The 16,294-nt window shown below is 36.3% G+C and overlaps 1 protein-coding gene across 5 annotated transcripts in view; it reads left to right on the forward strand.

Annotated features, from left to right (window-relative positions):
• DENND1B (DENN domain containing 1B) overlaps positions 1-16,294 on the forward strand; it is a 265,472-nt gene that overhangs the window by 223,499 nt on the left and 25,679 nt on the right. For all 5 annotated transcript variants that reach the window (XM_055378544.2, XM_055378528.2, XM_055378538.2 and 2 more), the window contains 4 exons: positions 1,363-1,403; positions 3,201-3,269; positions 8,836-8,892; positions 9,780-9,887. In XM_055378544.2, the coding sequence (XP_055234519.2) occupies positions 1,363-1,403; positions 3,201-3,269; positions 8,836-8,892; positions 9,780-9,887 (275 nt within the window). The remainder of the gene's footprint in view (positions 1-1,362; positions 1,404-3,200; positions 3,270-8,835; positions 8,893-9,779; positions 9,888-16,294) is intronic.

Below are 16,294 nucleotides of genomic sequence, written 5' to 3' on the forward strand. Positions count from 1 at the left end.
AAACTTTTATGATAGCTAGTTTCTTTGTGGTTCAGAGGTTTAAAAGAATTGTTTTCTGGATTGACAAAGGTTACAGAATGCTAAACTGGTGTTTCTTCTTCCACTTTCTTACATTCATTTTGGGAAAATAATTAAAACACTTTCCACAATACTGTGAATAATAACAAAGTCTTAAATATGTGATTTCCACTCAACCATTTTTAGTAGAGAAGTAAAAAGTATATGAACTGATGAGAGCTTTTTAATACAGAAATAAACATATATGAATAATCTGGATGAATAAAGATCTGCAGGGTTTTTTTGTTGTTGTTTAAAAAATCTCCTTGAGAAATAAATTGGTAGAATAACTTGGAATGTTTTATTATTTTACAAGGGAAATATACTTTTAAAAGTTTGGTCAAGCCAAATACCACCTGAAACTCATACCTTTTAAACAGGGCAACTTATTTTTACAAAGGTTATTTTAGGTAGTTACATTTTGCTGTAGTTATTTCACAAGTTAAGAAAAAAAAAAATTTGTCTTCGTGTTTCATCCTCCAGAAAAGGTGTAATGCTGTGTTCTGAGTAGTCAGAGATGTTTTTCAGAATAAAAATTGTTTTTTGATATTTCTTTTAAATTAGAGTAAGATTTTAAATACAGAAGTGAATCCAGAGCTGGACACTTCTTGCCTGATGTTGATTAGGGATGCAAAGATAACAGCTAGAAAGAAATTTTGGGGCTCAGATCATTTTGTCTCTATTTTGTAAGAGCAAGGTGATACATCTTTTAAAATCCACAGCCACAAAGTAGAGGAGAACAGTATGTTTTAGGGGTTCTTTGTATTGGATAGTGTCTGAGTAGCCACTGGGACTTAAAAAAAAAAAAAGAGAGATGGGGTCTTGCCCTGTCTCCCAGGCTGGAGTGCAGTGGCATAATCTTAGCACACTGCAACCTTGAACTCCTGGGCTCAAACAGTGCCCTGGCCACAGCCTTTCAAGTAGCTGGCACTATAGGTGGGAGCCACCACACCAGGCCTGGGATTTTGTGTTTTTATTGTGACTTTTTACCCCTGTGACTTAAGGAGTATTTAAGCTTTTAAACAAGAAGGTAGCTGAAATCTAACTGAGATCAGTTGATGGGAAAGATTAGATAAGTTGTATATGTATTTCTTTTTTTACCTTCTGATATCATCTTATTGACTAAATTATTTATGAATTTGGAACCAGATATGTTGATCGCCGGATTTTATTAGAACTACTTTTCAACATTGCATATAAAATTTGCCTACTAAAAATTGTGCAAATACTAGTTCTTGATAAATTTTGGTTTACAGATTTATTTTTGATCAACCATTCCTGGCATCTCATTTTTATATATTCCAGGGAACCCGAGGTCTTATCAACAATGGGTGCATACAGTCAAGGTAATCATAAGCTTTCAAATGTTATTCTTTCATTCTAATATACATGGAGAAATGTTCAGCAAAAGTATGCTGTTTATACTTATGCTGTTTATTTGAAATATTTGAAATGTTTGTATATTTTGTCACATTTTAAATATTCTTATTTTATGTTTATAGTTTGTTGATACTCATTAAGATAATTTTAAAATGGAAAGTTTTGGTCCAAAGATAAATGGCTCATTTTGAAAAGCAAGATTTTACTGCCAAATCTTGTTTTTCTTATATTATTTTCCAGAAGAAGAAATTAGGTGGGGTAGGAGGATTTGATGGCAGTTTTATAATTTGTGGTAATATAGTTTTGTTAATATGATTTTTAAATATGAAACTTTCTCCCCCAGACTGAGACTTTATTTGCCCGATATTAAAACAGCTGATAGGTGGGGGGTTCAGCCCCCCCGCCCGGCCAGCCGCCCCGTCCGGGAGGGAGGTGGGGGGGTCAGCCCCCCGCCCGGCCAGCCGCCCCGTCCGGGAGGGAGGTGGGGGGGTCAGTCCCCCGCCCGGCCAGCCGCCCCGTCTGGGAGGTGAGGGGCGTCTCTGCCCGGCCGCCCCTACTGGGAAGTGAGAAGCCCCTCTGCCCGGCCAGCCGCCCCGTCCGGGAGGGAGGTGGGGGTTCAGTCCCCCGCTCGGCCAGCCGCCCCGTCCGGGAGGGAGGTGGGGGGGTCAGCCCCCCGCCCGGCCAGCCGCCCCGTCCGGGAGGGAGGTGGGGGGGTTAGACCCCCGCCTGGCCAGCCGCCCCGTCTGGGAGGGAGGTGGGGGGGTCAGACCCCGCCCGGCCAGCCGCCCCATCCGGGAGGGAGGTGGGGGGGTCAGCCACCCGCCCGGGCAGCCGCCCCGTCTGGGAGGCTCTGCCCGGCCGCCCCTACTGGGAAGTGAGGATCCCCTCTGCCCGGCCACCACCCCGTCTGGGAGGTGTACCCAACAGCTCATTGAGAACGAGCCATGATGACAATGGCGGTTTTGTGGAATAGAAAAGGGGGCAAGGTGGGGAAAAGATTGAGAAATCGGATGGTTGCTGTGTCTGTGTAGAAAGAAGTAGACATGGGAGACTTTTCATTTTGTTCTGTACTAAGAAAAATTCTTCTGCCTTGGGATCCTGTTGATCTATGACCTTACCCCCAACCCTGTGCTCTCTGAAACATGTACTGTGTCCACTCAGGGTTAAATGGATTACGGGCGGTGCAAGATGTGCTTTGTTAAACAGATGCTTGAAGGCAGCATGCTCATTAAGAGTCATCACCACTCCCTAATCTCAAGTACCCAGGGACACAAACACTCTGCCTAGGAAAACCAGAGACCTTTGTTCACTTGTTTGTCTGCTGACCTTCCCTCCACTATTGTCCTATGACCCTGCCAAATCCCCCTCTGCGAGAAACACCCAAGAATGATAAAAAAAAAAAAAAAAAAACAGAAACAAAAACAAAAACAAAAACAGCTGATAAACTTGTATTTCTTTCTTATTAAGCTTTAAATATATTCAAATTACTAGTCATATTGCTCAAGTCTACCTAAGCTTCAAGGAAGAAATGATTTTTAAGTGATGTATTATATCAACTAAAGAACAAGGTGGAAAGTGTACATTTTGTTTGAAATTATTAAAGTACATAGAAACTTGAAAACACTGAACATGAAATAATTTGTATAGGTCTTTACGTTGTGAGTAAAGCCCTTTTTTTAAATATGCAACTTACTGTAATACTTTGTTTTCAGGACATTTTAGCTAAAAGTTTTTGGAAATATGTTTCTGTTTTTCTTTTGCAGAAAGGAGGTGCACTGTTCAACACAGCAATGACCAAAGCATCCCCTGCTGTACGGACAGCATATAAATTTGTAAGTTTTTTGGTATTTAAAAATCCTATTTATGAAATTATAAAACATTTTCCTAGGTGATAGACATATAAATTCTGAATATTTTCTATTTTTCTTTTAAATAAACCTAAAAAAAATTTAGGATTAATATTGACCGAAGCAAATTCAATTGTTAAAATTATAACATTGCATGCAGAGGGTAGTTTCTTTTATATAATCTAAAAATGGTTCTCATTTTATTTCAAAGCTATCAGCAAAGTTGTGCAGCAAATTGAAACGGTTATTGATGGGGTACCATTTTGTAAAATGTCATTATTTCATTTAACAACATTTTACATTCTTGCTGTGTACTTGCGGCTCAAGTAGAAAAAAAAAAAGAAAAATATAGTGAGGTCTTTTCCCTCAAAGATGCATTGACTGTTTATTAACATTCTTCAGTGAGTCTCCAAGGCAAGCTTGTCCAACCCATGACCTGTGGGCTGCATGTGACCTAGGATAGCTTTGAATGTGGCCCAACACAAATTCTTTTTTTTTTTTGAGACGAAGTCTCGCTCTGTCACCCAGGCTGGAGTGCAGTGGCACGATCTCGGCTCACTATAACTCCGCCTTCCAGGTTCAAGCAATTCTCCTGCCTCAGCCTCCCAAGTAGCTGGGATTACAGGCACCCACCACCATGCCTGGCTAATTTTTGTATTCTTAGTAGAAACGGGGTTTCATCATGTTGGCCAGGCTGGTCTCAAACCCCTGACCTCAAGTGATCTGCCCGCCTTGGCCTCTCAATGTGCTGGAATTATAGGTGTGAGCCACTGCGCCCAGCCCCAACAGAAATTCTTAAATTTTCTTAAAACATTCCAAGATTTTTCTTGGAATTCTTCTTCTTCTTCTTCCTCTTCTTCTTCTTCTTCCTCTTCTTCTTCTTCTTCTTCTCCTTCTCCTTCTCCTTCTCCTTCTTTCTTTCTTCTTCCTCTTCCTCCTCCTCCTCTTCCTCTGTCGTCATCATCGTCTTCGTCTTCTTTGTCTTCTTCTTCGTCTTCTTCTTCGTCGTCATCTTCTTCTTCCTCGTCTTCCTCGTCTTCGTCTTCCTCTTCTTCGTCTTCTTCATCGTCGTCTTCTTCTTCTTCTTCTTTTCTTCTTCTTTCTTCTTTCCTCTTCCTCTTCCTCTTCTTTTCTTCTTCTTCTTTCTTTCTTTTCTTCCTCTTCCTCTTCCTCTTCTCCTCCTCCTCCTCTTCTTCCTCCTCTTCCTCTTCTTCCCCTCCTCCTTCTCCTCCTCCTCCTTCTCCTCCTTCTCCTCCTTCTCCTTCTCCTCCTTCTTCCTTTCTTCTTCTTCTCCTCCTCCTCCTTCTCCTCCTTCTCCTCCTCCTGCTCCTCCTCCTCCTTCTCCTTCTTCTTCCTCTTCTTCCTCTTCCCCCTTCTTCCCCCTTCTTCCCCCTTCTTCCCCCTTCTTCCCCCTTCTTCCTCCTTCTTCCCCCTTCTTCCTCCTTCTTCCCCCTTCTTCCCCCTTCTTTTCCCTTCTTCCCCCTTCTTTTCTTCTCCCTCCCTTCTTCGCCCTCCCTTCTCCTCCTCCTCCTCCTTCTCGTTCCTCTTTTCTTCTTTCTTCTTCTTTCTCCCTTCTTCTTCTTTCTTCTTCTTCTTTCTCCCTTCTTCTTCTTTCTTCTTCTTCCTCTTCCTCTTCCTCCTCTTCTCTTCTTCTCTTCTTCTTCTCCTTCTTCTTCCTTCTTCTTCATTTTGTTCTTTCTTCCTCTTCCTCTTCTTCCTCCTCTTCCTTCTCTTCCTCTTCTTCCTCTTCTTCTTCCTCTTCTTCTTCTCTTCTTCTCCTCTCTTCTTCTTTCTTCTTCCTCTTCCTCCTCCTCTTCTTCTTCCTCCTCCTCTTCCTCTTATTCCTCTTCCTCTTCTTCCTCTTCCTCTTCATCTTCATCTTCTTCTTTTCTTTTCTTTTCTTTCTTTTTTTTTTTTTTAGCTTATCAGCTTTTGTTAATGTTAGTGTATTTTATGTGTGGCCCAAGACAATTCTTCTTCCTCTAATGTGGCCCAAGGAAGCCAAAAGGTTGGACACCGCTGCTGTAAGACTTGCAGAAAAAAATAACGGGAATAATAGTAATAATAATAAAGTAAATAATAAATGATAAAGTAAAAAAACTCTTTAATATGACAATTAAGACCCTTCAAAACCCAGCCCTTCATGTCTAGTTCCTTTTCCCCCACTCCTCAGAACGTTCCATATCTCTGAAGATACTTAGCTACTCCTCATTTCATGAATGTGAGATATTCTCCTCTGCCCTTTGATTCTTGCTCAAGCCATTCCTATTAATTGGAATGTCAGTTTCTTGGCCTTTATCCACCTAGTCAACACCAGTTCATTTTATAGGACTTAGTTCAGACATTATTTCCCCTGAAAAAATTTTTCTGAACCGTACACAAAAAAAGCTTATATACATATTTTTGTCTTCTCAACCCTACACAAAAATGTTTGTATACATATTTTTGTATCTGTAGGACCTTCTGTTTCAACACTTGTTTTGTCTGTGTACATTTCTCTCTTAATACTAGTCTAGTAACTTCTCAGGAGAGAAGCTAGTGGGTTGTGTTCAATAAATTTTTTAAAATTCAATAGGTCGGATATTTTATATTTCTAAAAATATTTAAGGCAAGGGTTTTGATTTTGTAAGAATTTGTCTTCAAAAGCTTTTCTTGGCAAATGAGTTGATGTGATTGAATTAATAATAAAATAGTATATTTTAATAAAAGTTTAGAACTTCTGTTATTCCTTGAGTTAAAATTGTGATATGAATGTGGCCACCCTTTCTGTTTAAAAATTCCATTCAAATATTAACTTTTATAGTAGGGAAGCTAATCTATAGAGTTGATTAAAAAATACAGTCCCAAAATTAGAATTATTGGATCCCTAACCATAAAGCCAAAATAAGACAAGGTTATCATTTTCCCTTAGAAACCTCAGCCTCTGCGTTTTGTTTGGTTGTTTTATGGCTTTCCTAGGAAACCTCTCTGGTGGTTTAAGTGCAGTTTTTGAAGAGAATTTTTTTTTACGATGAAATAGCACACAACTACCATGTGAAAAAGCAAAGTAATGTTGATCCTTGTTTCTCACATTCATTTAAGATTCTAAAAATGGTTTCACAGTCAATAGCCCTTCATTTTCTTCTGGAGCAGGCAGTTGAGGGTTTTTTTTAGGCTTTGAGAAGTTGTATTGTTTTGCCAAATATATGTCTTGCCTTAATTTCACTCATATTTTTCACAAAAGCACAGCAATGAAGCAAACATGTTCAAAACCCTATTCATTATTTTAAAATTTATCATTCTAATCAGCGGAGTATTTTATTTTGAACCCTTCTCTGCAAGGAAGTAAAATCTTTTCAAATTAAAAATTCTATTCTTTGGGCCGGGTGCTGTGGCTCACACCTGTAATCCCAGCACCTGGGAAGCCAAGGCAGGTGGATCACTTGAGGTCAGGAGTTTGAGACCAGCCTGGCCAACATGGCGAAACCCCATCTCTATTGAAAATACAAAAATTATCCAGGTGTGGTGGCGTGCTCCTATGGTCCCAGCTACTTGGGAGGCTGAGGCAGGAGAATTGCTGGAGTCTGGGAGGTGGAGGTTGCAGTGAGCCAAGATTGTGCCACTGCACTCCAGCCTGGGCCACAAAGTGAGACTTTGTCTCAGGAAAAAAAAAAAAAAAAAGGTTTCTACTCTGGAGGATTGTTCCCTAAATTAATTTCAGGTGAATTAAGATCTTTAGAATATACCTAATCACTTTTATCATTTATCTTGTGATCATATCATCCCTGAATCAGGAGGTTTGGGGCAGGTAAGTCAGTCATTCTGTGACCTTTGTAGTTGTATCTAAAACTGATCTTTCCAGACTGCTCATTTTCTGAAATCTGTACTCTGAAATTCCTTCTTTGACCACAAATTGCTATGAATAAAACTCCCAATTTCTGTTGTGTGGTATAACAGAACTTACTTACCTTGGTTTTCTATAGATAGTAAATTTTTCAAAAGTAGGAATCATGTTTTTACCTCTATCTCATTTATTCAATAAATTATTTGAGTGCCTATCATGAACTAGGCCTTATACTCATCATTGGAGTTATAGCAGAACATGAAGGTACAGTAAGAGATACTGTCCCTACTTTTATATTTGTTTTCCTATCACTTTGCTCTGCACTTTGAACATACTACAGAAATACTGAATATGTGTTTGTCAAAGCAAATAATGATTCCATCCTGTTCTTATAACATTTTTATACTTATTTTTATAGTTAAAATTTTTTTCCTATGCTTTTCATGCATATGTTTTTCTATGCTGATAGGGGCCATAAAGAAAACTAGAGTTATCATACACACTTGTATAAATTTAAGAATAACAGCAAAGTGGAATTCATATTTTATTTGGCTAAATGGTTTTCAGAGTCATCTTTCTTGTTAGGTCTCCATTTTAAATTATTACCAAAGCCATTTGCTTGGAGCATTTCTCTGGAGAATACTTGCATTTTGTTAAGCTTCAAATTGGTAAGTTAAAAAGGAGAGAACCTATATCCCGCCTTCCAGGTAATCTGAAGGAAGTCAGAGGAGGACATGGGACAACAATTATTTTAATGAATCAGTGCACTATGGAATTATAGAACCATGGAAGAGACTGACACTAGTAGCGTCAACTCTGTATACTAAAGAGCATCTGAAAAGATTAGTGTGATCAAGTGGATTCGAGGATAGTTAGCTAGATTACAGTCTCCCTGAGTCACTTTCCTTATTTTAAAATGTGATCATAGTAGTACTAATCTAACAGAATTGTTGTGATAACTACCTAAGATAATGCATGCTAAGCACCCAGCACACAGTCATATATTTAGGAAACAAAATAAATTTGAATTCCTTTTCTCTTCTTTTTCACCTTTGCCACTGTGAGTAGGAATTTCTAGTGGAACAAAGGCTAAGGCTTTTGTGAAAGCCCCCAGTTGTCTTTAGTTAAGTTATACCCCACAGGAATCACAGCAGGATGTGAGAAACTCAAATGCTGGGGCCAGGTTCCCTGTGAAACATGAGGATAGCTTTAAATTGTTAAATGACTCTTAATTTTTACCAGAAAAACTATATATGAAATACCATTCCATTAAGATGGCTCTGCTAATAAAATTCTGTGTCTGCCTGTAAAAGCTCTTAATAAAGCTTTGTAAAATTGCCAAAGTTTTTTCAAGTTCAAACATCTACCCAAATAATTTGCTGCTGGGATGTACTTTCTCTGTTCCTCCAGTTTGTTACAGTTTTAACATTAGTAATCTGGTTTATTCCTTTTGTGTTCTTTATAGTTTAGGAAACAAAATAGTCTAAATGTTAGCCTTCGTATGATACTTGTATACAAAGAAGAGACTAATGGTTTTACCAACTGATTTAGGTGTAATAAAATAGTAAGTGATATGTGTATCCCTGAAAATAGTGTTAGATTATAATCTGTTCTTTTTCTAAATCATATGAATAGTTAGCAATTGTCATTAAATTTGATCTTGTATACTTATTCTTTAAATGGTAATGGAACCATCCTGAGCCAGGCACATTCATTATCATTTTCTAGGCAAAAAATCATGCAAAGCTGGGACTAAAGGAAGTGAAGAGTAAACTAAAACACAAGGTATGTCATATTCATTTTTTTCCATTTTACCTTGATTCTTGTATTAGTTTGAAGTTTATACTTACAAATTAGAAATTTGTGTTTTTAATGACATTTGAAATATGCTTAGCCCTTTGTTCAAGAATGTATTTTTTATAACAAGCCCTCTGGCAACTATCTGCTCTTCTGTATGCATTCACTGAATAATCTCTTTACTGTTTGAATATTTTATCACAGAACTATGGAAATCTTCAAAGATGTTTTAACAGGATGTATGTTTTCATAAAGTTAATTGCCTTGATATCACAATTGAAGTTCTTGCTTTATGCTAAGAATTTTTTTAAAAGATATCTTTTGTGTAGAAGTAACCCCGGAATGCCATCATTTGTTTTGATAGTCTCATTCCAATAGTAGTTACTTTAAAATGAAGAATGTTCTTAATTTACAAAATATTATGTATGTATTTAAGCTATGAATATTGCAGATATGTAAATATGTGTATATGTGTGTTGATTTTAATTTGTATCTTTGCAGATTTTATTATCAGTTATGTTTTGAATTTTTACCTTTGGAGAAAACATACTACTTAAATCTTCCAGTGTAGTGATAGCAAATTATCTTTATATAAATTTTATTCAGATTATTCAAAGTAATCACAGATTTTTAATTATTTTTATTAAATTAAATTTATCAGTATAAATAATTAAGATCATTAACCTTATTTAATTAAATGTATTAATTTTGATTATAGAAAAATGCATCTTCTTCTTAAATAGATTCTTTACACTTAAAGCTGAAGTGTTATTTTGCTACTTGTATGTATATCAGATACTTTGTTTATTAATCTAATATGTTAGTAATAAAAGGAGTACTTTACAATTATTGCCTGTATATTTTTTCATGTGTAGGAAAATGAAGAAGATTATGGGACCCGTTCTAGTTCTGTACAATATACACCAGTTTACAAATTACACAATGAAAAGGGAGGAAACTCAGAAAAACGTAAGCTTGCTCAGGTAAGTAAGGTTATTTACCCTTCATTCCCCCACATTCTCAAATTATATAATTCCAATAAATTATTTAGGAACAATTTGGATCCATTAATTTTTTATCTTACAAGAAAACCTGCAGTATTGGTCAAGGGGAGGAGTAGGTGGAACTTGGGAAGGCTACAAGGGGATTGAGAGTCAAATGTTTCAGATATCGGTCTCTACATGCTTTGTTAGCCCATGCCCTCATAGATCTCATAGTCCAGTGAGGGAAAAGACAATTGAATGTGTGATTCTTATAGAGTGTGAATAGCTTGATGATAAACTGGAAATCATAGGATTCCTTTACTACAAAAATAAAATCAATCTTATACATGGGTATTTGGCCATTAAAATAGTCTATAGAAATTAAAATCTGAACTACTATAAGTCTATCCTATTCTAAAGTTAGATTATTTTATTTGCTATAAATAGTTAAAGCTTCTTTTTATATGCTGATGCTACTTAAAATATTGTTTCAAGTGACTGAGTGTTCAGAATCATAGCTATAAGTGTTTCTGCTTTTTTTTCATAAGTACATTTATGAAGGCTCTAACTAAACAAAATTGGTATATACAAGTATCTTAAGTGGCCTTAGAAAACTAGCTTCAAAAAAGAATTCTTGAGTGGACTGTAGCTACAAAATTACAGAACTGGAAGTGGCTGCAAAGCTTCATTTATAACAGTTGTCAAGGTTTGCAGATGAGAAAGTTGATAGCTAGAATGGTCACAACACTTGACATAAGTCTCATAACTGATCAGTGGCAGAAGGAGGCGAAAAGCCATCTCTGATGCTCAGTTAGCTTTCCTGGATAGCCGGGCACCACAGAAGTATACATGGTCATAAGGTGCTTCCATGGGTCTTTGTCTTTGAGACCATTTTGTGCTGCTGTACCAGAATACCTGAGGCTGGGCAATTTGTAAAGAACAGAAGTTTATTTCTCACAGTTCGGGAGGCTGGAAAGTCCAAGATCAAGGCACTGGCACCTTATGAGGCCCTTCTTGCTGTGTCATTCCATGGTGGAAGGCAGAAAGGCAAGAGAGATGAGGGGGCCAAACTCACCCTTTTATAACAGCACTAATCCCACCCAAGAGGGTGGAACCCTCATGGCCCACTCACCTCTTAAAAGTCCCACTTCTTAATACCATTACAATGGCAATTAAATTTCAACATGAGATTTTGAGAGGACAAAATTCAAACCGCAACAACAGTCTTTAAGAATGGGAAAGGATAGTGAAGCTGTACTGAAACTCTAGTCCTTTGTAAAAAAAAAAAAAAAAAAAAAATCCCATTAATTCAGTCATTCACCAACACTATATGCCACACACTTTTCTAGATACCAGGTATATATAAAAGGAAAACACAAAAATTCTCTGCTTTCATGGGACTGTTTTTGTAACATACTGAGTATTTCCTTGTGATTATTCATTTATTAAGCTGATATTTTCACATTAGAATTGTGTAATTGTAGCATACTGATAGTCAATACTGATTGTCTGTTCTAAAATAAGCCCTTCAATAAAATAATTATTCCAGAAGTCAGAAACCTTTTCTTGTTACTGCTGTTAACTGGAGAACATTTATTAATGTGTGTACTAATAATGGATTTGCTATTGATTTTTCTATTGTTTTTTTTCCCACCAATATGTTCAATTCTTGTCTGTTTTCAAGCTTTAACATCTCAAATACTGTTGTAAAATGTTTATGGCTTAATATGGAGCATTTAGGTTATCTTTACCATGGCGAGTAGATTTTCTGTGAAAACGAATATGAGATCTTTGTTACCTATAGGATACTTTAAGATGTAAAAAAACATGATTTATATTGGAGAAACACGTTTCCTAAATATCAGTTTCAAATTACAACAACTACTATTAGCTCCTCATATTTTAATTAATTTATTTTTCATTACAAGTTAATGGTTTATAATTATATAAATTTATAGGGTCTAAAGTAATGTTATGATTCATGAATGTAATGTGGACTAATTAAATAAAGCTAGTTAACATATCCATCACCTCAAATACTTAACATTTTTTGCAGGAAGAACATTTGAAATTTACTCTCTTAGCAATTTTAAAATGTACAGTACTCTGTTATTAATTATATTCACCATGCTGTAAAGTAGATCTTAAAAAAAAATTTTAAAGTCTTCTTTCCTTTAACATGCATAGCATTTTTATGATAATGTAATTACAAAATACATTACTGATTTCTGTTTTTGTTTTCTGTTAATTTCTAGAGACAATTTCTTTTTTATTATATATATTTAACGTGTATAACATGATGTTTTGATATACATATACATAACGAAATGATTACTGCCCTCAAGCAAATTAACACATCTATTACCTGTTTTTTTGCAAAGTAAGAACACCTAAAATCTATTCTCTTAGTAATTTTCTAGTATACAATACAGTATTATTAACTATAGTCCTCACACTGTACATTCTGATAGAGAAAATTGTATTAGGTTACGGAAAACCTTATAGAATAATGGGTTCCATTCAGTGTATACTTATACTAAGTCTTCAGGGCTACTATATATTATCATTAATTCAGTTATCTGCATTGATTAGCATTTTATGGTTTACAGTAGACATGACAGCAATAATTATAACAGGAATTGAGAGGAGTAGGGCTTATTCTTTAAGAATTCTAACATGATTTTCCTACCTGCTGTATAAGAATTGGTTAAACATACATGTTTAGAATTGTGATGCAAATGTTGATAATATCTGAATAACAATCTTTAGTTTTCAAATGATAAATATCTGAGTTTCAGGAAACGTATATACCCAGTATATATGTTTCTTTTTATTCGTTGTGTGTCCCATTATATAAATAGGTAAATATATCTGTGTGTTGTATATATCTTTTTTTTTTTTTTTCTCTGAGACAGTCTTGCTCTGTCCCCCAGGCTGGAGTGCAGTGGTGCGATCTCAGCTCACTGAAAGCTCCGCCTCCTGGGTTCACGCCACTCTCCTGCCTCAGCCTCCCAAGCAGCTGGGACTACAGGCACCCACCACCATGCCTGGCTAATTTTGTTTTTGTATTTTTAGTAGAGACGGGGTTTATGTTAGCCAGGATGGTCTCGATCTGCTGATGTCATGATCTGCCCGCCTCGGCCTCCCAAAGTGCTGGGATTACAGGCATGAGCCACTGAGCCTGGCCTGTGTTGTATATATCTTAATAGCAAAATTTTTAAGAGTTCATATCCTGCCTACTAATATCTATTATAATTTAGGATTTTGCTTGCATTTTTTTCTGTAATTGAAATTTGATTTTTTAGTTTTAGATTCACATATGTATTTAACAAAGAGCTAAATTTTGGGCCCTCTAGCAATTGTTTTCTGCTACATTTCACCCTTAATTTTTTTTCCCAAGGCTTCCAGACTCCATGCTATCTTGCATTACTAATGTTACTTCTTTGAATTGATGTTGAGTTGTTACTGCTTTGAAATGATAGCCAATTGGTGGCCAACAGTTTATTTATAAAAGCAGAGCAGGGTACGTTTACATTGAAATTATCGTCAAATCCTTGATTTTAATTATTTAGTTTTAATAGTGTTAGCAAACTCACAAATTAAATAAAATAATATCAAGCCATTTATTATAAGGATATAGGCATTCTTTAGGACATCTAATTGCAGGAATATATCTAGGCTTCCGGTAGGATTAGAACTAGGAAATGGAAAAAGTAATTAGGGAAGAATATCAGCTTCTCTCCCTACTCATCTAATCTCATCTCATCTCATCTCATCATCTCTCTCTCTCTCTCAATCTCTCTCTCTCCCTCTCTCCCTCCCTCCTTCTCTCTCCCTCTTTTCCTCTCTCTCTCTCTGTCCCTTTTCTTCTTCCTCTTTTCTCCATCTTCCTCACTCTCCCATCCCCTGTTCCTTCATTTCTCTCCTCCCCTTCCACTCCCCCTTTAATGCTTGGCCTGTTCTTTCTGCTTATTTGTTCATTGTGCATTCTGTAGACTGGTTTTCTCAGCTTCTCTGTGTCCTTGACACAGATCTTATAGGCCCTCAGTTGAAGCAGCCACTAGAAATGGATAATAATTCTAGAATCCAGTTCCTTAAGGAAGAATGTAATCAGCTCACTTGGACCAGGCATTAATTCTTCGTTCAATAAACTCCAGCCAGAGAGGCAAGGAGAGTACCATGTTACCAAGGACACAGGAAGGGCAGTAGAGGTGAGTGGGGTGAACAGGGGAAGCAGTTCTCAGAGAAGTGGTTTTAAGGACTGTGACAATATCTCACAAGATGTCTACTGTTTCTGATTGCTTCACACTATTTTGCTTTTCAATGCTTCATTTATCTACAGTTAGTGTAGTCAAAACATATTAAATGAAAAATCCCAGAAATAAATAATTCATAAACTTTTAATGACATGCTGCTCTAAGTATTATTATAATTGTTCTTTTTCAGTATCAGTTATTGTTGTTAATCTCTTACTGTGCCTCATTTATAAATGAAACTTTATCATAGGTATGTATGTTTAGGAAAAAGCATAGTTTGTATAGGGTTTGGTACTAACTGTACTTTCAGGCACCCAGTGGGGGTCTTAGAACATATCCCCCGTGGGTAAGGGGGAACTGCCGTAATGCTATTTGCCAAAAAGTCATATTTGCAAAATAACAAAAACAGATCTGCATTTTTAAATGCCTGGAGGCTGGAAATTTGTACCACAAATCTGGGGTTTGATAAGTTTAAGGTCAGCCTACCCTAATGGATTGATGTTGCCTTAATTCTCTCCTGAGAATTGAGCCACTTACACTAGCAAAAAAGGCTATAGGTGGAAATGAATTTAGGGTACTATATTTGCACATTGGGCAAGGAAATCAAAAGGCATCAGCCATAGTCTGCTGCCTTTTCTTTGCAGTCTGATATTGCAGAAGCTTCTTTGGTTCACTTTTTTGGAGATAATCCAGCCCCATTGATTTATGTGAAATATGATACAGTATGTTATGGAAGAGGCAGAAAGCTGATGCTAGAGCCACGGGCATACTGTCGTATGATGATTACCAAATCCAGGAATTCTCTTACTCCTAACTCTCCAAGTATAATAATATTGGGATCTGAGCATATTAAGATTTTCAACTAAATATGTAATATTTCTAGAAATATTTGGATGTGGTTAAAGGCAAAGTCTAGTTATCAGTATGTATGTCAGAGAAACTAATGTCTATTCATTTATATTCTACCTATTTCCAAAAATACTTTAATATCTTACAAAGAACCGTAAAAAGATTAAAATGTATTAAAATTAGGTAAGTTTTAAGGCAGAGAAAATGTTAAATGTAGTGAGAAGCTGTTAAGGCCTATTCCCTGCACAGCCAAAAAGAAGAGAAAAGCACAGCTACATGGTTCATAATCCGCAAAGTTTTGGTTTTTAAAAAGTTGCTTATGAATTACCCAATCATTCCAAAGAAATAGGGTAGATGTTTTAGATCCACAAATCTTTTCAGTGTCACAAGAGTTCACATTCTGGTGGAGGTACCTAGCAGAGACAAAGACTTTTGTTTTGGAAGACAGAAATTTAGTTTTCTTCATTTAGTCTTTTCTGTGCCGTTTCTATTATTTGAAATGCTCAGTCTTATTAATACCTCTCTCAAAGACAGCTTAGTTTACTAGCTGTTGAACCTCATTAAAAAAGGTGAAAACAGGTACAAGTGGAAATAAAATACACTATTTTCTTCCTACTGTAAGGCTACTGAAGAGTGGCATCACTGTCATGTTAGAACTGGCTCAAGTATCCAAATTCTTTTAAAAGATTTGTTATGTGGTGAATTTAATTGCCTAAAGGCAAATTTCTGCAGGGACCTTTGTGATTTTTGTAATCTAGATAATTTTCATGTTCCTACTACTATTTTTCAAACTTCAATTTTTATACAGTTGAAATAATAGAAAAATGCACTAGAGCAGCCTCAGAAGACCTGGGAAAGATGGACAGTTTTGTGATAACAGTGAGGCTGTCTGTGTATGTTTGTATTTACGTGATTCATTTAAAACTTCCAACAATCCAGTCAGGGCAAGAATTATTATCCCCATTTTTCAGATTTAGAAACAAATGGAGACTAATAAATGTGCCCAGAGTTCTACAAGTAATAAATAGCAGAATAGGAATTAAAAAGCAGGCAGACTGATTCTAGAACTTAGGTACCTAACCACTATTGTCATGCCTTTATGTTGGATGGAGTGATTGTAGAAGAGGGATAGTTAGAAATAAGGATATGGAGTTTAGAGCCAGACAGAACTTAACTTTGAAAAAGGTACTAGGATTTAACATTGAGCAAAACAAAATATCCCTAAGCCTTAATGTTTAAATTTGTAAAATAATAATACAAGTTATTTTCCCAGGATGCTATAGGCATTATAGATAATGTATA

This window comes from Gorilla gorilla, chromosome 1, assembly GCF_029281585.2.
Source record: "Gorilla gorilla gorilla isolate KB3781 chromosome 1, NHGRI_mGorGor1-v2.1_pri, whole genome shotgun sequence".
NCBI classification, from domain to species: Eukaryota; Metazoa; Chordata; class Mammalia; order Primates; family Hominidae; genus Gorilla; species Gorilla gorilla.